The sequence below is a fragment of the Zalophus californianus genome, chromosome 6 (assembly GCF_009762305.2).
Source record: "Zalophus californianus isolate mZalCal1 chromosome 6, mZalCal1.pri.v2, whole genome shotgun sequence".
Classification (NCBI taxonomy): domain Eukaryota; kingdom Metazoa; phylum Chordata; class Mammalia; order Carnivora; family Otariidae; genus Zalophus; species Zalophus californianus.
In genome coordinates this window covers 110,096,661-110,119,389 of record NC_045600.1, presented here as the reverse complement: position 1 = coordinate 110,119,389, position 22,729 = coordinate 110,096,661, and the positions used below count along the sequence as shown (strand labels likewise).

The 22,729-nt window shown below is 38.1% G+C and overlaps 1 protein-coding gene across 8 annotated transcripts in view; it reads left to right on the top strand.

Annotated features, from left to right (window-relative positions):
• The window catches only part of UACA (uveal autoantigen with coiled-coil domains and ankyrin repeats), a 141,111-nt gene extending 120,569 nt beyond the window's left edge, over positions 1 to 20,542 (top strand). For 4 of the 8 annotated variants that reach the window (XM_027569680.2, XM_027569674.2, XM_027569679.2 and 1 more), the window contains 9 exons: positions 44 to 151; positions 641 to 673; positions 1,185 to 1,283; positions 6,043 to 6,079; positions 6,898 to 6,950; positions 8,935 to 11,673; positions 13,601 to 13,753; positions 15,605 to 15,670; positions 18,735 to 20,542. In XM_027569680.2, the coding sequence (XP_027425481.1) occupies positions 44 to 151; positions 641 to 673; positions 1,185 to 1,283; positions 6,043 to 6,079; positions 6,898 to 6,950; positions 8,935 to 11,673; positions 13,601 to 13,753; positions 15,605 to 15,670; positions 18,735 to 18,806 (3,360 nt within the window). In that variant the 3' untranslated portion in view covers positions 18,807 to 20,542. The remainder of the gene's footprint in view (positions 1 to 43; positions 152 to 640; positions 674 to 1,184; positions 1,284 to 6,042; positions 6,080 to 6,897; positions 6,951 to 8,934; positions 11,674 to 13,600; positions 13,754 to 15,604; positions 15,671 to 18,734) is intronic. The other 4 variants (XM_027569678.2, XM_027569677.2, XM_027569675.2 and 1 more) reach the window with 3 other exon arrangements.
• Positions 20,543 to 22,729: the final 2,187 nt, after the last annotated feature.

Here is a 22,729-nt window from a genome sequence, read left to right as displayed (position 1 = left end):
TCTTTTAAGGCTGGTCTGGCACCTGTTATCTTTACTATTTAAGGATCTGGAGATTGAAAATGAAGATTTGAAAGAGAGGTTGAGAAAAATTCAGCAAGAACAGAGAATATTACTGGATAAAGTCAACGGTTTACAACTACAGCTGAATGAGGTAAATAATCTACATAATATAAAAAAATTAAAAAATGTTTTACTACCAGTAATCATCATCAAGTGCCACATCAAGTCATGGTGCTAGATGCTGAAGGAGGTACAACCAGGTCGTTGTCCTTGAGGAAAGTTCTGTCTTCCTGGGATCTTTACGTGAAACTTTCGGTGTCACATATAGGAACAGAAAATACTGTTGGTGTACGGTAATAGCAAAGCACTGAACTATAGTTGGGGCTATGGGATTGGAAAGTAGGAGCTGATAATGGATGGGTTCTCAAAAGAATCAAAGTGCTTCTGAACCTGGTCAGTGAGAAGAATGAGTGACAGCTCAGACCACAGAATTGGTCTCATCCAGAGACATTTTCTCCTTATATCCTTGTTTCCAATCTTAAAGATATGTGCCAGCCTTTTACAAAGATATTCACTGAGCTCATACCTTTAAAAAATAAGCTTTGAATAATGGAAATACATTTCTTCCTTTTGAATTTAGGAAGTAATGGTTGCTGATGATCTGGAAAGTGAGGTAGGATGATAAATTTTACTTTAAAGCTGTAAAATGTTATGTAAATTGAAGATGATATTGCAGTAGAGTTTTGAGTCCTGAGTTGAGATGGGGATGAGGATTTGATTTCTGGTTATTGCTTAAAGGGAAAATCAAAACCTACATGTGACTATAAAAATACGTTTTAAGGACATCGTGGGTTGTCAAAAGCATTTTGTTGTTATTGCCTCTGAATGCCTCATTTTCTGTGAAACTTTTAACGAAAAGATTTTAAATTCTAAACATTGTAAATAAAACGTCTGAAAATAATAAGATTTGAAACATATGACAGAAATGTGAATTTTTCATAGTATTGTTTATATATATATGGCATATTTTATTAGTATATTTGTAAAAATTTCCAACTCTACTAATAGTTAAAAATACTAAAAAATCACAGCCATTCTAATTCACGTTTTCTGAAACATATTTTTAACCTAGTTAATCAAATCATGGAATGATTTTGCTCTGTATTTATTCCTTTCCATTTCAGAAAGAAAAGCTGAAATCCCTTTTGGTGGCTAAAGAAAAGCAACATGAAGAAAGCCTAAGAACTATTGAGACTCTGAAAAATAGATTTAAATATTTTGAGGTATAGAAAGCTTAACTAAATTCTTTCATATAACGTAAAATGGGCAGTGGTAAGGACCTTGGAGTCAGACTTGAATTTGAATGATTGCTTTCTTCTTTATTGTGTGACCTCAGGCAGTTTCTTTAAAGTCTCTGAGCTTGCTGCCACTTTCGCAAAAATTGGGGTGATCGTCCGTTTCTCCACAGAGCTGTGGCAAAGGTTAAATGAGACCACTGACTGACCTGCGTGGGCCTGGCATTCCCTTCCATACCCATTTGTCTTCCCTGGCTCACCTCTTTGTCTTTACTTTTACAAAACTTCACACTCGTATCTATAAATCTGCAATGTTTATGACGGTGAAAAGAACAAAGCGTCATAAATGAATAGTGTATTTCCAGGATTATCTCAGAAAGGGTTTTGTGTATCTATGCATTAATTACAACACTCGGTTGAGAATAGTGTGTCGGTAAGGCTCAGCTTTGGTTGGATCAGTTAGCTCTTAGTTTTTCCAAAGTCATGGTATTTTTTAGAAATTTTTTATTGAAATACAGTGTACATTATGAAGTACACATGTTAAAGTGTATATGTTGAAGACTTTTCACAAGTCAGACACACCAAGATCAAGAAATAGAACATTCCCGGTACCTAGAAGCCTCCTGACACTTGCTTCCTGTCAGGACCCACATTTCCGGCACCAACAGTGACCACTCGCCTGGCTTTTATCTGCAGAGGTTTGTTTTGCAAGGCTATCATACATATTTTATAAATGTTGTTCATCGCTGGTGCCGCTGAAGAAGGTGGCTGATTCAGTGTGAATCTTTTATCTTTACTGGGGAATATAACTCCAAAGTATGTAACAGAAGCGATTTTTTTTCCCTTGGGGGATGAAAAACATGTGCGCAGCTGTGAAAAAATGTAAAGACACAGGATGAATCTCACAGATGTAATGTTGCGTGAAAGAAATCAGACACAGAGTATATATTTCATGATTTCATTTTTACGAAACTTGGAATCAGACAAAACTAATCTGTGGTGACCGAGGTCAAGAGTGGAGGCCACCCTTTGGTGAGGGGTTACTGACTAGGGGCATGAAGAAGCATCTGAGGGTGCTGGGAATGTTCTCTGTCTTGATCTGGGTTGTGATGACGTGAGGTATACACGTATGCAGATGCTTACTGCACCGTACACCTAACACTCACGTACTTTACTGCAGGTAAGTTACGCCTTGATGCATGTTTGCATTGATACGACTGAATTCTGAAGATTATTCAGAAATAGAGGTTTATGAAGTAATGAACTAGTAGAGTAGCTTCTGTTTTTCACATTTGAAGATGTTTGTTTTTAAGCTAGTAGTGAAACTAGTAATAGCTAACATTTTGTAGCATTGTCCACATGCCAAGAAATGGCCCTGTGCACTATACACGTATTTTATAAACACATCAACTCTGTATGCTAGATCTTACTCTTATCTCCACTTTGGGAGTGAGGAGACCGAAGCACAGAGTAGTCTACCCATGAGGGGCTCTATAAATAGGAAGTGGCAGGGCCAGAACTTGAACCCAGGCAGTCCGACTAGTTTTATGCTCAGAATAGCTTGAATGAGAAAATACAGATGTGCATATGGGATTTTTGAAATGTCTGCCAAAGTTGGATACCTATAATCGGGTACTATTTATGTATTGCTTTTCTTCTACAAGTGGACTCTCACATCTTAAGAATAACATGTTTTCTGTAGCTTTTGACAAACTTGGAGCCAAGTCTATAACTTTCAATGAGGTTATAATATATTGTAGAAAAATAACACATCTTTTCTTATAAAAACAACACATTTATTTTAGGAAACTGAGAAAATGTAGTTAAACTAGAAGCAGAAAATAAACACACATATAATGCCAGCACTCTTAGCCCCTGACTTTCACTTTCACTTCATTTGTGCATGGCTTGTGTTACATACACATTCAACAGGTGGGAATACTGTTTTGTAACTTCCTTCACATAGGCTAACGGGGACATTTTCACCAGTCGATACATATTCATTTTGATGAATTTTTATACTAGAAATGAGTTTTTTACTTTCAAGAAGAAATTAGAGGGCGTACTTTATATGTGACCCCGTATTTATGAAAGCAGCCATTAAAAACTTAAGAATGCATTATTTATAAATATTGAGTACTCACTACTGTATCATCTCACGTGCTAAGAATTCCTCATAAGCTGCCAGCAGAAATGCTGCATTATGTGCAATATATAACATGTAGGCAGTTCCCTTATGTTTATAGGAAAAATATGAGAAAATATGGTTGTTTTAGAACGAAGCTAATTTTATGTTACAACTCATCTTTCCATTTTTATTTGAGTAATCAAGTAAAGGTGATAAACCCAAACCAAGTTTTTTGAACTCCTTATGTGTGTAGGCCTTCCCCAACCCATATATGTCTAAGCCCATTTAGCAGCTATTACAAACTCTAGTATTCAATATTACATAGAACAAAGAGCTTAACTAAGTTTACATTTTTTCCGTACCCTTGGAGCACTATGGATTAGTGGAGGTGGCATTAATTTAGTTATAGAACTGTGGACCATTTTTATTGTGGTCTCCTATACGAGTTTGACACATAGCTCTTAGTACTAATACACACAGATACACAGATGTGAACTACCTCTGCACATCTTTTTTTAAAAATTGAAAGTAGCTGACACACAATGGGACATTAGTTTTGGGTGTACTACATAGTAATTTGACAACACCATACATTACGCTGTGCTCACCACCTGTCACCATACAACGCCACTACGATACTTTGACTGTGTTCCCTATACTGTACCTTTTATACCCATGACTTACTCATTCCATAACTAGGAGCCTGTATCTCCCACTCTTCTTCATCTGTTTTGTCCATTCTCCTACCTCCTCTCCTCTGGCGACCGTAAGATTGTTCTCTGTATTTATGGGTCTGTTTCTGCTTTTTGTTTTTTCATTTGTTTTGTTTTGGGATTTCACATAGGAGTGAAGTCATACAGTATTTGTCTTTCTCTGTCTGATTTACTTCACTTAACATAATACTTGGAGGTCCATCCACGTTTTGCAAATGGCAAGATCGCATCCTTTCTTAGGGCTAATATTCCTTTGTGTGTGTGTATATATAACACGTCTTCTTCATTCGTTCATTTATTGATGAACACTTGGGTTGCTCCCATATCTTGGCTATTTTAAATAATGCTGCTATAAACATAGGGGTGCAATATATCTTTTCAAATTAGTGTTTTTGTTTTCTTTGGGTAAATTACCCAGTAGTGGAGTTACTGGATCTTATGTTATTTCTAAATTTTTCAAGGATCCTCCATACTGTCTTCCACAGTGGCTGCACCAATTTACATTCCTACCAGTAGTGCACAGGGTTCCTTTCTCTCCACATCCTTGCCAACACTTGTTTTTTCTTGTCTTTTTGATACTAGCCATAATGACAGGTGTGAGGTGATATCTCATTGTGATTTCAGTCGCATTTCCCTGATGATTAGTGATGTTGAGTGTCTTTTCGTGTGTCAGCCATCTGTATGCCTTCTTTGGAGAAATGTCTATTCAGGTCCTCTGCCTACTTTTTAATTGGATTATTTTTTGGGAGTGTATATAAGTTCTTCCTATATTTTGGGTATTAATTCCTTATCAGATATATGATTTACAGATATTTTCTCCTACTCACTAGGTGGCCTTTATATGGTTTCCTTTGTTGTGCAAAGGGTTTTTATTTTGATGGGGTCCCGGCACTTTATTTTTGCTTTTGTTCTCTTTGCCAGAAGAGATATATCTAGAAAAGTATTTCTGTGGCCAATGCCAAAGAGATTATGGCCTGTTTTTTTCTACCAGTTTTACGGTTTCACATGTCACATTTAGGTCTTTAATCCGTTTGGAGTTTATTTTATTCTATTTTATTTTTTTAACTTTTCACCTTTTTATTTTTTTAATTTTTTTAAATTTAATTATTTTATTTTATATTATTTTATGTTTTATATTATTTTATTTTATTTACGTGTGTATTTTATTTTATTATGTGTAAGAAAGTGGTCCAGTTTCATTCTTTTGCATTTAGCTGTCCCGTTTTCCCAACATGATTTGTTGAGGAGAGACTGTCTTTTCTCCTTGCCTCCTTAGTCATAAGTTAATTGACTGTATAAGCATGCGCTTATTTCTGGGCTCTCTGTTCTGTTCTATTGATCTGTGCGTCTGTTTTTCTGCCATTACTATACTGTTTAGATTACTACAGCTTTGTAGTATATCTTGAAATCTGGGATTGTGATACCTCCAGCTTTGTTCTTTCTCAAGATTGCTTGGGTTATTCGGGATCTTTGTGGTTCCACTCAAATTTTACTATTATTTGTTCTAGTTCTGTGAAAAATGCTGTTGGTATTTTGATAGGGATTGCATTTGATAGGGAAGGCATTTCTTCCTCTTGAGGTAAAGAAACCGCAGAAAGAGTGTGTATTGAAAGTTGTTTCGGTTCATTTGGGGCTCACTTTTTTTTTTCTTTTGAGCAGCAATGTTTTTCCTTGAAACGCTTGGCTGCTTTTATTAAAATGTTTAGTGAAGTAGTTTATTCTCAACTGGTCTCTCTAATTGTCACTAGTGCTGTGTCTTTTTGTGGTTTCAAGTAGAGTCATACTCAGGAGAAACGAGGAATGTTGAAAATGTGGTTTTAATGATTGGATCATTTAGAGCTAAAATAGATACAGAATTTAACAAAATGAAGCAATATTCGTCATAAATTTCTGCTTCTGATTTCAGAGCGATCATTTAGGATCAGGAAGTCATTTCAGTAACCGTAAGTACAAAAGCATAGATTATCATTACTATTCACCCAGTTCAAACAAAGAAGAATGTTTATACCTACTTATTTCGTCTAACTGTATATGACATTCTTGCCACTCAACTTCAGCCACTTGTGTGTTATACCTCAACACATGGAAGTAGGAAGAGGTGAAGATGCTAGTGTAGTAAGTTGTATCTTATATGAGTTACCAAACTTGCCTTGTTGATTAGGAGACATTTATCTTGTGATATTTGGAGCTTATTTTTTATGAAAAGAAACATAACGTAGTTTTCTGATTTGGAGAAATCTGTGGATATAGTCTCAAGGCAGGGAGGCATTTTAAAATTAGAAGTTACATAAATACTTATTTCTTATTTAAGACTATGTCATTAATATTAACTTTTGTGTATTATTTGCTAATTATAAATAATTCCTCTAGAAAATCCATTTTTTTTGCTTCCCAGGAAATATTAAATTATCCTCAAGCTCAGTACAATAGTAGTATTTATCCCATAAATTGTAAAGAAAACCATTTTTATTTTGACTGATTGTAAGATACATATTTTATAATAATCATGTAGCTTACGTAGTCTAAGTCTTATATATCTCTAAAAACCAACTTAGTATCTGTTCAGAAGAATATAGATACTTCCCTTATGTATATAGAAATAATAAGGAAAAACAGGGATAATTTAGAACAAGGATAATTTTATGTTGTAACTCATGCTTTTGTTTTGTTTGAATAATAGAGAAGAGATAATAACACCAAATCAATTCTTAGCCTACTTTGGTATGGATATTTAAGTTATCATTTATTTGGATTTATGTAGGAAAAGAAGATATGCTTCTCAAACAGGGTCAAATGTACATGGCAGATTCACAGGTAAATCTGGATTTTAATGAAAAATTTATTAAAAATATTTGTGCTTTTTTAAAAAGGAAAACAGCATTGTATATTTATCAGTACATATACATTGAATAAGGTTTTCATTATCAAAGAAAAGTTGTTAGTGTTCTGAGTTTAATAAAAGCAGATACTACTGTTTCTGGTGCCCTCTAGAGTGTTTTTGATGACAGTAGCTTAAATAAGAGATTTGAATTATAGTTTCAGTGTCTTTGATAGTAAGCCTGTATTTATTAACAGTGTTTGGTCAGCTCTTCATATTTGCCCATATAGAGGAGAAGACAGGTTACAAATAATTCAGAACTAATTTTTTTGGCTTTGAAATGTATTTTTCCTTATTCAGATATCTATTCTATGTGTTGGAAATTCACCTCAAAATAAGGAAAGCTTCCAAGAGGTAGTGTTGTCTGATTTTCTCTTGATCTGCTTCTCACCTTTACTATCCAGTAGATACAAGTTTGCATTTTTAACACCTCCCATGGACTGAAGAGTTAAATATTTGGGCTTTTAAAGGCTTTTTTACATTCTGTCATTTATAGGTAGAATGAGTTAGGCTTTGTGTTGTCTCTAGATCACTTTAAGCTGGAGGGACTCCTGGGTGGCTCAGACGGTTAAGCATCTGCCTTCAGCTCAGATCATGATCCCAGGGTCCTGGGATTGAGCCCCGCATCGGGCTCCCTGCTCTGCGGAGAGCCTGCTTCTCCCTCTCCCTCTGCCTGCCGCTCCCCCAGCTTGTGCTCTCTCTCTCTCTCTGTCAAATAAATAAAATATTTAAAAAAAAAAGATCACTTTAAGCTGGAAACTTCTTAGATTCTAAGTTGAGAACATGGATATCATCTGAAAAGTATTTAAGATTAGATAAATATTTGATTGTAATAAAACAAGTCTGGAAATGGTAAAGATGTGTAAGTAATTGGTAAATTATCACAGTTTTAGTCTAAAGATCATTGGTAAATTGAAAGATAATTTAGAAGCAGAGTGAGGCTGGGAAATTATTCCATGTTGTTAATTTTCTTCTTCTTGATCCTGGGGAAGGCAGTATAGATTTAACTGAACAACAGTAAGACCTGCCTATTAAGATAGTGGAATGTATGCACAACACATAGCTTTTATCAATGAATTAGTACCTGTAAAGAGCCCTTGCTGTAATAGGCTGTATGGGAAAAAATAAAATAATTGAATTTAGTCTTTCGTGGTTATATGTTCTGTTTATGAACTATTTTTTGAAGAGTTTAATTATACTTCTTTTTTATGTCAACTCTTAGTGGAGGGAATAAGATGTCAATCAAATTTTGTACTAAGGTCATGTGGTAAATTCTAGTTCATCCTACTTGAGAGAAGAAAACTTGTTTCATTTTTGTGAGTTAACCAGTATTCTCTTGACAACTCATACTAGCCGTGCTTATTTTGGTGGTATTTTTATAATTTAAAGACCATTATGTTGGAGTTAACGAGGATATTCAGAAATTATATATCTTATTAGAAGTTATGTAATATATCATTCTGTGAAATAATTTGCAGATTTAAAATTGCAATACTTGTTTTGATTCGAGGGTTCTGATGACTTCAGAATCCTAAGTTCTAAGCACATTATGTGCCATAAAGCGTAGAAATAATAAATGTGTTTTGATACAGTTGGTATCTTTTGTGGGTAGTTATTGTGAATGGGGAAGGGAAGAGGAAGTAGTCCCCAGAGGCCACAACTATTTTCCTTCTTTGTTCTGCCAGCAATACACTTAAAGTGAACAGACTCTCTAAGTATCACTGCCTGAGAGCATATGAAGGGAATTGTACCCAGAACGGTTTTTCTTACCTCAAAAATCACTACTGTATTTTCCCAATATGCTAGTCTGAAAACCCCTTGACTGCTGATGATGTGGGAACTTTATAAGTTTGGCAAATAAGTCAATGTCTTCCTTAGGCTTTTGTGATTAGTATCTTTTTTTTTTGTTTCTCTTTTCAGTGTACTTCCCCAGGGGTGCCAGCCCACATGCAGAGCAGGTCTATGTTAAGACCACTGGAGCTGTCATTAACCAATCAGACCTCATATTCCGAAAATGACATTTTAAAGAAAGAGTTAGAAGCAATGAGAACTTTCTGTGAATCGGCAAAACAAGACCGCCTCAAGCTCCAGAATGAGTTGGCGCACAAGGTGGCCGAGTGCAAAGCTTTAGCGCTAGAATGCGAACGGGTCAAGGAGGATTCCGATGAGCAGATAAAGCAGTTAGAAGATGCACTGAAGGATGTGCAGAAGAGAATGTATGAGTCCGAAGGTAAAGTAAAACAAATGCAGACGCACTTTCTTGCCCTTAAAGAGCACCTGACAAGTGAAGCAGCCACAGGGAGCCACAGACTGACGGAGGAGCTGAAGGACCAGCTGAAGGACATGAAGGCAAAATACGAGGGCGCATCAGCCGAAGTGGGAAAACTGCGAAACCAAATCAAACAAAATGAGCTGTTAGTAGAACAGTTTAGGAGGGATGAAGACAAGCTGGTGGAAGAGAATAAGCGATTGCAGAAGGAACTGAGTACATGTGAAACGGAGAGAGACAAGAAAGGAAGGAGGGTCGCTGAGGTGGAAGGCCAGGTAAAAGAACTCTTAGCAAAGTTGGCCCTTTCGGTTCCGACAGAAAAATTTGAGAGCATGAAGAGCTTTTTATCAAGCGAAGTAAACGAGAAGGTGAAAAAAGTAGGAGAGATGGAAAGAGAGTATGAAAAATCACTTACTGAAATCAGACAGTTAAAGAGAGAGCTTGAGAATTGTAAGGCCAAACTGGCTCAGCACGTCAAGCCAGAGGAGCACGAGTGGCTCAAAAGCAGACTGGAGCAGAGAGCGGGAGAACTTGCGAAGAAGGTCACCGAACTCACGTCGAAAAATCAGACATTGCAGAGGGATGTTGAAAAGGTTTATCTGGATAATAAGCTCCTCAGCCAGCAAGTACAGAACTTAACAAGTGAAATGAAAAATCATTATGTTCCCCTACAAGTCAGTGAAGAAATGAAAAAGTCACATGATGTCACCGTTGATGAGCTGAAGAAACAGCTTTTAGATGTAACACAAAAATACACAGACAAGAAGCTGGAAATGGAGAAATTGCTGATGGAAAATGACAGTTTAAGTAAGAATGTTAGCCGCTTGGAAACTGTGTTCGTGCCCCCTGAGAAACACCAGAAAGAGGTCACGGCTCTGAAATCCAGTGTCGCTGACCTCAAACGACAGCTGTCTGAACTGAATAAGAAGTGCGGTGAAGACCGAGAGAACATAAATGCACTTGTGTCTGAAAACACTAACTTGAAAAAGACCCTGAGTACCCAGTATGTGCCGGCTAAAACCCACGAGGAGGTGAAAACCGAGCTGAAGGGTACACTGGATAAGGCCCACAGAGAATTACTAGATGTGAAGAAAAAATTTGAAGATCTCAATCAGGAATTTGTAAAAACAAAAGGTGAGAATGAAATCCTCAGAAGAAACCTGGAAAACACTCAGAGCCAAATAAAAGCTGAGTACATCAGCCTCCGAGAGCACGAGGAGAAGATGAGCGCCGTAAACCAAAGCATGGAGAGGGTGCAGGGTAACAGCGTGGAAATCCTGGCCGACTACAGAAAGGGGCAAGAGGAGATTGTGACACTGCATGCCGAAATCGAAGCCCAGAAGAAGGAACTTGACACGATACAGGAATGCATTAAGCTCAAATATGCTCCGATCGTCAGCTTCGAAGAGTGTGAGAGAAAATTTAAAGCAGCAGAGAAAGAACTAAAAGAACAGTTAGCAGAGCAGACGCAGAGATCCCATGTCAGGGAAGAAGAGGCCAAGAAGTACAAGCAGGAGAATGACAAGTTGAAGAAGGAGATTGGCACTCTTCAGAAGGATTTAAAGGATAAGAATGTTCTCGTTGAGAACTCTCATGACACGGAGAGAGCACTAAACAGGAAAACAGAAGAGCTAAACAAACAGTTGAAAGACCTGTTACAGAAATACACGGAGGTGAAGACTGAGAAGGAAAAGCTGGTCAACGAAAATGCCAGACAGACTTCTGAGCTTCGCGCAGCCCAGACCCTTCTGCAAAAGCAGCATGTTCCATTGCAACAGGTGGAGGCCCTGAAAAAATCTCTTAACAGCACCGTTGAGCATCTAAAGGAGGAACTGAAGAATAAGCAGAGGTGTTATGAGAAAGAGCAACAGACAGTGGCCAAACTGCATCAGATGTTGGAGAACCAAAAGAACTCTTCGGTGCCCCTGGCAGAGCATTTGCGGATTAAGGAAGCATTCGAGAAGGAAGTGGGCATCATAAAGGCCAGCCTGAGGGAAAAGGAAGAAGAAAGCCAAAACAAAACTGAAGAGGTCTCCAAACTCCAGTCCGAGGTTCAGAACACTAAACAAGCATTAAAAAAATTGGAGACGAGAGAGGTGGTTGATTTGTCTAAGTATAAAGCAACAAAAAGTGATTTGGAGACCCAGATTTCCAACCTAAATGAGAAACTGGCCAATCTGAATAGAAAGTATGAAGAAGCCTGTGAGGAGGTGCTGCATGCCCAAAAGAAGCAACTTTCTGCCAAAGATGAGAAGGAATTACTACATTTCAGCATTGAGCAAGAAATCAAGGATCAGCAGGAGCGGTGTGATAAGTCCTTAACAACAATCACAGAGTTACAGAAAAGAATCCAGGAATCGGCCAAACAAATTGAAGCAAAAGATAATAAGGTAGGCACCGAGTAGTCTGCACGGCTTGGTGTTGGCTGCCCCCGAGCAGAGCTGCCGGAGTGGGACAGGGCCCTTTACAACAGCATGCCACAGGACAGGGTTACAAAAGCATTAACTACGTGACCATTAAATGCCACCTTTCCAGTTAGACTATGGTGTGCGAGGAAATTCAGGATTGAAAAAAAAGTAAAGTTATAGAGACAAAAGCCTTTCTCCTTTGGTTTCCTCAACTGGTATAGCTAAGAACTGAGGAAATGTTGGGGAGACTCAAGGTTCACTTGCCTCCTAAGTGAATGGTCATTCCGGTGGGTTGTAGGGTACTGGAAAGGTGATGAGAGAGAGGGAGAAGAAAGCTGTTTCTGGGCTGTAAGACATGAAGGACACGAGGGAGCACCCCAGACTTGATCTTGGCACTCACCCATGCCAGTAACCGAGCCCTCCCAATTTCTTGTATACCCTGTCCTCATATCTTTCCACAGACTGGTCTCCTCACCTGGAACGCCCTGCCCCTCCTGCCTCTTGAGTTAAGTCTTGTACATTCCTTCATACCCACTTCAACACGTGTCCTCCGTCCTGAAGCCTTCATTGTCCAATCTAGCCTCCAGTAAACTGTTCCTCTCCCAAAATGCATGTTTTCTGTTAGTGCTGCCACCCATTTCAGATGTCTAGGTTACTGTCTCAGAGTTATGTGGTTGATCTTCTCAACCAGCTCATAAGGTCGGGTTTGTAACTTACCTTTTCTTCTTACTTATTCTCATGATACAATTTATAGAATAGGTGCCCAACAATATTTTTGAAACTGGTAGTGGGCATAAAGTGTGTACTATGAAGATGAGAAATGAGGCAGGTTGGGTGCATTTTTATCAGTTCAATAAATAATTATTAAATGCCTTCTATGTGCCAGGTGCTGTGGTCCGTTCTGGGGGTACAGTGACACTTAAGAGCAGACACAGCCCTAGCCCTCCTCAGTGGAGAAGTGCGAGTACTCACTTGACCCATCTGCTCATATGGCCCAGAGTTTAAATGCTCCTTGCTTGCTCCGAAGGTTGTTATAATAGTGTATAATTGCAATAGCAAGTTATTAATAGCTGCTTAAAATTGTTGCCACTTACTGAGCATATACTACATACCAGGCATATATTTATGATTGCATTTGATTTTATTAACTATGAAAGAACTCCCCCTTTCCCTGATAAAGGAACTAAAGCTCAGAAAAGGAAAGGAAATTAACCAAGCTCACACAGCTAATAAATAACAGGTCAGGCTGATTTTAAATAAAGCCTTTGCTCTCTCCACTAGTCTGAACAGCCTCCTGATTTTTTCCCTCTTTAAGACAAAGCAGTCTAAAATCATACCTTCTTTTTTTTCCAAACACATTTTTTTTATTATTCTTATGTTCAGTTAGTCAGCATATAGTACATCATTAGTTTTTGATATAGTGTTCGACGATTTCATTAGTTGCGTATAACACTCTGTGCTCATTACATCACACATTCTTGACAAGAACCAGGCACATAAGTTAATGCTAGACTTACATGAGCCATGCTCTCTTTTCAAACTTTGTTGGAGGCAATGCCCCATAAGTTCCTATGTTTCGAATGAACTGGAAGATAACCTGTAGACTTTCTTAAGTACTTAAATATTATCTAAGAATAAAAAGGCTGAGGTCACACTCCAATCTTAGGATATATATTTATTCTCAATTCGGTAATGCTTTTGTAAGGAATTTACTGAGAGGAATTTAATGGAAGAACTTATATATTGTATATACTGTTGATCATAATGTTGACAATATTCATTCCTCAGTTTTCTGGCCTATGAAGATAAATTGTGTGCCTCAAGGAGTGATTTTTGTGTAAAGGTGTTCATGAGAATCAAATAAGTGAATAATACAGGTTTATCCCAGACTTTTTTCTTTCTTTATAAGATAACAGAACTGCTTAATGACGTGGAAAGACTCAAGCAGGCACTCAGCGGCCTTTCACAGCTCACGTCCCCGAGTGGGAGTCCCGGCAAGAGGCAGAGCCAGCTGGTTGACACCCTGCAGCAGCAAGTGAAGTCCCTGCAGCAGCAGCTGGTTGTGAGTAGCCAGCCCCGGAGCCTTCGTGCCCCTGTGTGCGGGTTCACGTAGTTGGTAAAAGTTTACTTAGAAATCACATTAATTTGTGGCTCTGCTCAGGTCCAGGAAGGTAACCATTTTTGCCCAAAGTTACTTGTACTCGTGGTGTATTGGGTGCCTACAATATGCCAGGCATGGCCCTGAACACTTGGCATACTTTGACCTTGATCTTCATCACCGCCCTACAAGGTTTTATTCCCCTGATTTAATTCTTAAGGAAACAAAGATGAAAATACTTGAGGCCTAGGGACATGCAGCTAGAATTTAATCCTGGGACTGGCTGACTCCAAATCTGGTATCTTTCTAACTCTAAAATATTGGTCCACTCAACTTTTAAAGGAGGTGTTCTTTTTTTTTTAGAAATAGTATTTTATACTTACAAATAAAGGTAGGCATCCCTCTGGTTTTATACCTTATGTATTAAAAGAAAACATCTGGAAATATATATATTCATATATAGGTATCCTATATGCGTATATGTGTCTCCTTTCTATGTGAAAGAAAGCAACTGGATTGAGAAACTGGAGACGGGAGCTCAGTTCTAAACTCCTCCACTTAAAAGCGAGTGACATAGAACATTCCCCTTAATCCTTGGCCTCCTTATCTATAAAGTAGGCTAGTAAGAACAAATTACTTATTTGGTTGCTTTTTTAATCAGATGAGGTAATATAACATGCATGGAAATGCTAAGGAAAACATATCCTGCTCAAATGTAAATTGTTGCTAATAATTTCCAATTTTAAAGGAATTGGTTAGGAGTTGTTTTTGAATAGAAGAAAGCTATTTTTTAAGGGTTCATTTTATTAACACCCCTGGCCTACAAATTAATGATGACAAATTACTGATTTGGATCTTATCAAAAGGATATGGTAGTCCCTTCAATAATTCGAAATATTGGTTTATTATTTATTATGTTCATGACACTGTGCTAATAAACACTGTCAGGGATAGAGTACACAGGTTTTGTCCCAGGGAGCTCTGGGTAGGTAGAGAGGCAAAATACAGATCCACGAAAAGTAAAATAACAAGACCACAAATAACAAATATAGAATTGAGAATAAGATCCCAGATTCTAAGTGATTATGAATTCACAGGAAGGAAGGATCACTGGTGTGGTGGGAGCTAGTTAGAGAGGAAAGAAACAGCTGGCCTGAACCTGTAAGGTAGATGGTGTTTTGGTAGGTGAATGGAACACAGAGAATCTTTCAGGCAAGGGAAATCGTAGGGAGGGAGGGGTGGAGTGGAACGCAAGAGGCATACCCGCGGGGCAGTGAGATCAGCCTGGCTGGTCACGGGAGCTGTATTTGTGGCGAAACTGCCAAGCCTGTTGAGAAGCAAGCGCATGAGTCTGGATTCTCTTTTATATGGAATAAAGTTTCTCCCGAGGTTTTTGAGCCAAATGTGGTATGAGCAAAGAGAAGCTTGAGAGGAGATAAAATCTGGAGGCAGGGAGACAAGATGGGAAGCTTTTGCAATAATCCAAAGTAGAAGTTGGTAAGTGTCTGGATGGTCTCGTGGCATTAGATGTGAACTGAGGCAGTAAATTTCATGGTACCTAGGACAAGTGGCATTGTTTTCACTAGGAATGTTCCCACACATTGATTAGGAAAGTTTATACTACTGTTACGCTATGAAGTTTTGCATCTGGTGGGTCCAAGGTGGTTTGTTACAAGGTGTGGCAGGAGCATAACATGGTAGGAGCACAATACTGTTGTGTAGCATCAAGCCTGAAGGTGGCATTATCACAAGCCTCCATGCGTTTGAAAACGTGAATGCTGATTCTCTGATCTGTCCATCTTTCCACATTTCTAGGACGCCGACAGACAGCACCAAGAGGTGATTGCAATTTATCGGACACATCTTCTTAGTGCTGCACAGGTAAAAAAAAACTCTTCCTCCTTTGGAAAAGATTTCATTTTATTCTTTTTATTTCTAAGAATCCTTTCAATTTGATTTTTTAAAAATTCCAGTATAGTTAACATACAGTTCTGTATTAGTTTCAGATGTACGATATGGTGATTCAACACTTCCATACATCACCCAGTGCTCAACACAGCTGCACTCTTTAATCCCCATTTTAGAGAAGACCATTGATTATTTTCAAGTAAATTTATGTGAAAGTCATTGATGTGTAAAGTAGTTGTATCCCATATGCTTATTTAAAAATAATTGTGTTTCTTTTAATCATGGCTTGTATATCTCCCAGAGAAATTTACAAAGCTATATGATAACACAACATCTTAAATTTAGTGTTCTCTCCATCTGCTTGTCACTCATTTTATAGACAGTTTGGCAACATATGATGGCAGCGCATGTTAATGGTACTGCTAGCTGGAGATAATGCCTTGACATCCATACCTGGCTGTCAGCTAAAGAGAGTGGAAAGGACCCCTAAAACTTTACTGTTTCTCAGGAGTATTTCTTGAAATGTAGGAAATACTATAAAAGTGCAAAAATGACAAGGGGTGCACAAAATTATAAGAGTGTAAGAAAAAGAATTGGTTCTGTGAGATTATCAATAATATTTATTTATTGAGGCTTAAACTCAGTGAAGCATAAGATTAAGAATTCCCTTCTTTGGGGGTATAATGAGAAAGCTTTCTTTAGAAAAATAAGAAAATGTTTAGCATATGAAGAATACTATACTTAATGCTCTGTAGAAACCCTATGATCAGCATCTCCAAAATTCTCAGAATAGATTTTTCAGGAAGACGTATTACAAGAGACAATGTTAGAATGGCAGGTGAGATATAACAGGACTTGTTTAGGATTTGAAGTGTCAGCCCACACTGTTTTTGTTTTGTTTTGTTTTGTTTTGTTTTTAAAAGGTGTTGAGATGAGAGAAAGCTTCTAAGAAGGTCATTTTTTAATAAAAGGAACTAGGTAAAATAATAAAAAGGAAGAAAGTTTACAGTGTCAAATTCTTAAAGTCAAAAAGCCTTCCTTTTCTATAGGGGATGCAGGAGAAACAAATAGAAAAGAATGAATGGTATGATTGGCTACTTTCTTTTGAGGAGCTAGAAGATGAGCTGGGTTTTGAAAGTACAGTTGACCCTTGAACAGTGGGAGGCAGGGGTGCAGACCCTGCATGGTTGAAAAATCTGCGTATAACTTTTGATTCCCCCAAAAACTTGACTACTAATAGTCTGTTGTTCACTGGAAGCCTCACCAATAATATAAGTAGTCAGTTAACACATATTTGGTATGTTATATTCATTAAATATTTATTATATACTGTATTCTTAGAAAAAAAGAGAAAAGACAATGTTATTAAGAAAATCATAAGAAAGAGAAAATACATGTATAGTACCATATGGTATTAATAAAAAAAAGAAATCTGTGTCTCTGTGGACCCATGGTTTGAACTCCTGTTGTACTGTATATTGCAGTTGTTAGAGAAGACAATTGATGGACGACAGCAGAATAGGAACTTTAGGAGGAAAATGGTAGAAAAGTGTAGAAGATGTGTATTAGAGAGGATGAGGAACTCATTCAGGTCTGATATTGGCCAGAGGAGGAAGAGCATGCGCTCGCCGAAAAACACTGCAAACTAACGAGCCTTTCAACTTTGTCTAATGTATGCTTCCAAAAGTTGAAATTCTACTGACTCCTAATGAAACATAACAAAAACAACTGGCATCTGAAATAGTCTTGCCTTCTGGCATCATAAAGTTAACTAAGAAATTCAGTTTAGTCAACTATGGCTAATGTTTGAAATTTAAACATCCTGCTGTTATAGAAACAGATTTTGGAAGCATAACTTTTTATATTAATAGGAAGTGTTATGCTGAAACCTATTCAAGTGTTCAAGCAAAGAAAAAGGGGAAGAGGGTGTTGTAAGCCTACCATATTGACTCGCATTTAATCAACCTCTTGCCATCTTTTTAAGTCCAAAGTGTTTCTTCCTAAATATAAATGGCTAACATTCATATAAAAAGATCTCAACCTCATCGGTAATGGGTAAATGCAAATAAACAAGGAGGTACCATTTTTCACCTATGGGATTGACAAATATTAAACAAGACGATAGTCTGTAGTGTTGGGCAAGGTGTCTGGGAAGTTGGCATTTATACCCTGTTGGTGGGAGTGCAAATTGTTACAATGCTGATAGAGGGAAGTTTTGTAGTGCTTAGCAAAATTAGCAATTGAGCCTGCTTTTGACCCGGCAATTTCTTCTCTAGGAATCTGCCCATAATGGGCGACACTGGGGCACCTGGGTGGCTCAGTCATTAAGCGTCTGCCTTCGGCTCAGGTCATGATCTCAGGGTCCTGGGATCGAGCCCACGCATCGGGCTCCCTGCTCAGCGGGAAGCCTGCTTCTCCCTCTCCCACTCCCCCTGCTTGTGTCCCCTCTCTCGCTGTGTCTCTGTCAGATAAAAAAAAAAGATGGGCAACACGTTAAATGGCCATCGTTGGGAGAACGAGTAAAGAAACGATGATATATCCGTACACTGGAATATTATCCAATAACTTAAAATAATTAGGGATACAGCTGGGGAAAGACTTTGCGACATGAGGTGAAAGGGCAAGTTGCAAAATCATACATGTGATCCTACTTAGGATAAGAATATAAGTATGGGGCCTTTTTCGTTGATTACTTTTCTAATTACAAAAACATTTCTTAGCAGGAGCAGGAAAAAAAAACTTCATAGCTGACTTTGCTTATCTATAACTCATGCTGCCCCTATTATCTGAGCTGTTATTAAGAGAGGAAAGGAGAGGAGTTTGTCCATCTGTCTTCTGATAAGTGTTGAGAGCAGCTGGTCTGTACTACTTTGAAGCTGACTTTCCAGTAAATCCTTTAGAATATCACCGCAGTGATGAGGCTTTAGCATTTGGTGAATCACAACCACTTAGGCCCTGTTTCAAAGCCTCGGTCTTTCAAATTCTTGTGTAAATGAAGATGACATAAAATGTTTCTGCCTTTCTTCTTTCTCTCAAGGGTCACATGGACGAAGATGTGCAGGCGGCCTTACTCCAGATCATACAGATGCGGCAGGGGCTTGTGTGCTAACAGCAGTCCTGACCAGCCAGGGTGTGCTTTAGCTGTGGTGCTGAGCATTCCCTGTGCAACTCCACGGCCTTCCTGGGCTGCCGTGTGCTAGTATAATTGAAATAAAATATATTTTGTTTCATCAGCAAGTTTTTTTTTTTTAACTAGATGGGTATGTTACTGAGTTTTTCCATATCAGTTCAAATCTTATAGTCTATATATGTTAATTTTACAGTTAGGCAAACAACCCAACACTGTCTCGGATGGACTACGTATATTTAAGCTGTTGAGTCCCTAATAAAACATAAGCCACCTTCGTAGGTCCATAATGAAGAAGGGTTAGGCTGAAATAATTTTTAAAGATTTCTTTCAGGGAAATTAATTTGGTAAGTGGATCAAAAGATCTTTCAGATCTTCAGTTGAGCCATGAGACCAAATGTGATTTTAAGGAATGCATCATAACTTGGCTGGCCAAGTTGCATTTTTATTGAAGTAACTTCATGAGTGCCTTTGACTTCTTTTAGAGGTACAGATTTTTTTCTTCTTACACTAGTAACTTTTATGCCCCTTTAAATACATTTCTTTTCATAAAGTGGTGTGCAGTGCTAAATTACATTTAGATTAAAAACAGGCAAGGGTAGGATGTATTAGGAATTTATATTAAAATGGCCTCAGAATATCCACAGCAGTATCTTAATTTTTCACTTGTGGTGATTTCTCTCACCATAGTATTTAGAGAACTATGATAAATGGTATACTAGATTTTTCAGAGTGTCAAATATTTTAGGCTTTTTAAAGCAATTACTTTGACATTTGCTACTATAGTAACCAAACATTCATTATACACACATCCTCCAAATACTTTGTACTTATTTATAGGAAAATTGCACTAATAAAATTAATAATGTGAAATGCAGTTTTCATGCAAAATTAGAGAACTGATTTTAGAAAACAGATCTTTCAGGTTTCAGATGAAAGTACAATTTAATAGAGTAAACTGTAAGAATGTAGATCACAAGGAAATGATAAAATTGGCCATGTATTAGTAAATACTCTATTGTAACCAACCATTTTTATTAACTACATCTCATTAAGGAGAGTTTATATGTTTTGCTATTTTTATTAATATTTTGTTTACCATTCAGATCGAAGATTACTAATTTGACTGTTAGCAAATAAACTGAACAAATGAATCCTTTCAACCAAGTTTTCGTTTAATTGCAAAATGTGCCTTAGCAATAATCTTTGAACATTGTGAACCAGATTTCTTTTCTTTTCTTTTCTTTTTTTTTTTTATGCCCAATGTGGGGCTCGAACTCACGACCCTGAGATCAAGAGTCACATGCTCCACCGACTGTGCCAGCCGGGCGCCCCCGAACCAGATTTTTTGGTTCCAATTTTGTATAATAACAAGGATGAAGAGCCATCAAAATAGCTTCTCCCACCAGAAACCATCACATTTCTTCAGTATAGAAACAACAGTGAAAAGTCAGAATTGGATTTATTTTTAATTCTTTAGATAGTTTACATGAGCAGTATTTGGATTCTTTAATTTGTATATTTAATGTTGTCCTTTGGCATGAGTTCTGTTTCATGAGTTTTATTTAGGTCTTCTTTGAAGCTCTATAGCAGAGAACGTTCTTTACTGAATAGTCACATTTCAGTGTTGTATTTTCCTTAATAGAAGTGGGAGGGGAACCTCATGTGTATTTTAATTTGTCTTCAGTCACCAATAAAATGTGGAATATTGTTTTGAACATCCTCGTAAAAGATTTACAAGGTCATTTATGCCACGTTCCACTTTTTAGAATTTGGTGTCGAGCACGAAGGGGTCCAACGTACAGATGATTTTGCCCTTTTTCAGTCTGCCGCATAGAGTGGAGGAGCAAGTGACCTCCTTGAATTAATCCCATTGTCTCATTCACCCACCTTTTGATATCAAAGGCAGAGATTGCATCTATGACACTGAAGGCTAAAGCTTCTTAGATAGTAAACAAGTGGAACATACAGAGTGGGTGATGCTGGTCTCTCTGCTGTTCTGTGTTCAGAAAAATGAGGACATCTGCAGGAAGGTTAGCTGTGTCAGAGATGGGAGTGCTCTCTAAAAGAATCACCAGATTCCTTTTGGGATGCGTTCCTTTGTTGAAAGCTCTATTACTCTCCCACTATTTCATTTCATTCTTATCATTCCTGCTTCATTCTTATCATTCCTGCTTCATTGGGAAAGCTCATTCTTTTTGCCAGAGGGTCTGTGTTATAAAGAACTATTAAAATGGAATATTCATTCAACGAACATCTTAAACTTTAATATTACAGTCACTTTATTCACTAGCTATACCTGCGCTCTTCTATAACTCTGGATGAATGTAGCTTAATCTTTCTGATGGCTTGCTTTTTATTTCAACCTTTGCTCTTGACCCTAGCCAAATATTCCGTGGTTTAAAACTCTCTTATGCGTCCGATCTTTGCTGCTTTAGGAATCTTGCTGCTTCAGAACACAAGTGCTTTTCCCCCCAGTGTTACCAGCTTTCCTAAAAACTGTTCTGCACATGCTTCTTGCCTACCTGAAGGGTTCCTGTTCTTAGTTTACTCATTTTAAAGTAGAAAATGGTTTCAAGTTAATTTTCAGTGCCCATGATGATGAGGTGTATTGGTGCCTGTGCACATAAAGTTAAACCTCAGGTGGCAGTGGCCAGAAGCTTCTCTTGACATCCGCTTCACCACAGTGGAAGACAACTCCTTACTGCCTCTTCATTCTCCTCATCACTGGACTCTGCAGCCTCGCGTGATCTTTTTTCTTCTCGCAAGTTCTGTGCATCGAAGTAATGGCAGTACCTTTTGCACCAAAATAAGGATGGGAAGAGCCTTGCGTGTGATGAGCGTGCAAAAACACGGTGGCACACGCCTGCCAGAGAAGGAAGAGCCTGGGCCTCGCTCCTGGCTGCTACATGTTGTGAGCGATATTCAGCAATGACGGCGTTAAAGAAAGGAGGGGAAAAAATGGCACCGTAAAATATATGATACACAAACTACAACATGGAAAACGGGCATCTCCACTCCCTTTCATTCAGTGATCTCCCCAACTAAACTGGATCCGAGACTTGGTTGTTAGAAGTTCTTTCCCAGGTCTGGGCTTTGGCTCCTTGAACAAGACTGCCTAGATCAGATCCCTCTGGGTAAATAGTAACCTGCGTCTTAGCACGGCTTCTGTTTCTGGCCACATATAGGGGCCTCTGCCTCACAAGAGTTGTGATGGTAGGGGTTTAAAAAAAAAACCCAGAAGCTGCAGCAGTGGTGGCATTCCAGGGAAGCTCCCTGGGCACCGAGAGCCCTCGTGGTGAGCATAATTGGTCATGTGGCATGACTTATGCATTAGAAGGCATGTTCATTATTTATGCCCGCATGAACAAACATCAGTGATGAATGGATACGACCAAAAAGGGAAGGTTACAAATATGTCATATGTAAATGAGGAAGAGCCAAGACTTGTGAGGATTGCTCCCCCAGTAGTTGTGTGTGTGTCTTTGTGTGTACCTGCGTACATACTTATGTTCTACTCCATGATATAGTAGAAGAGACATCAATAAAAATAATGCCCATTATAATTGATATTTGGCATCAAATTGTACTGAATGGGCCTGATTTTTATATTTTAAACAGCTTTGCAATTTGTTTTTTAAGATAGCAGTCCTGGGAATATTCTGAATTCAGGAAAGAGTTTAGAGAGGTTATTGCCTTCTTAATAATTTAGAGCTTCTATTGCCCTGCCAAGTCAGAAGATTAACATTTAATAGAAAAAAAATTATATATCTATAATTCAGTCACGGCTATTCGATCAGATGGATTTTACATTAGGTGACAGAGATGTCGAGCATTTAAGGACCATTAAGCTACAGGACTCTCTTATTGGGTTCTGAGGCCTCTGAGTCCAGGTCCTGTTGCGA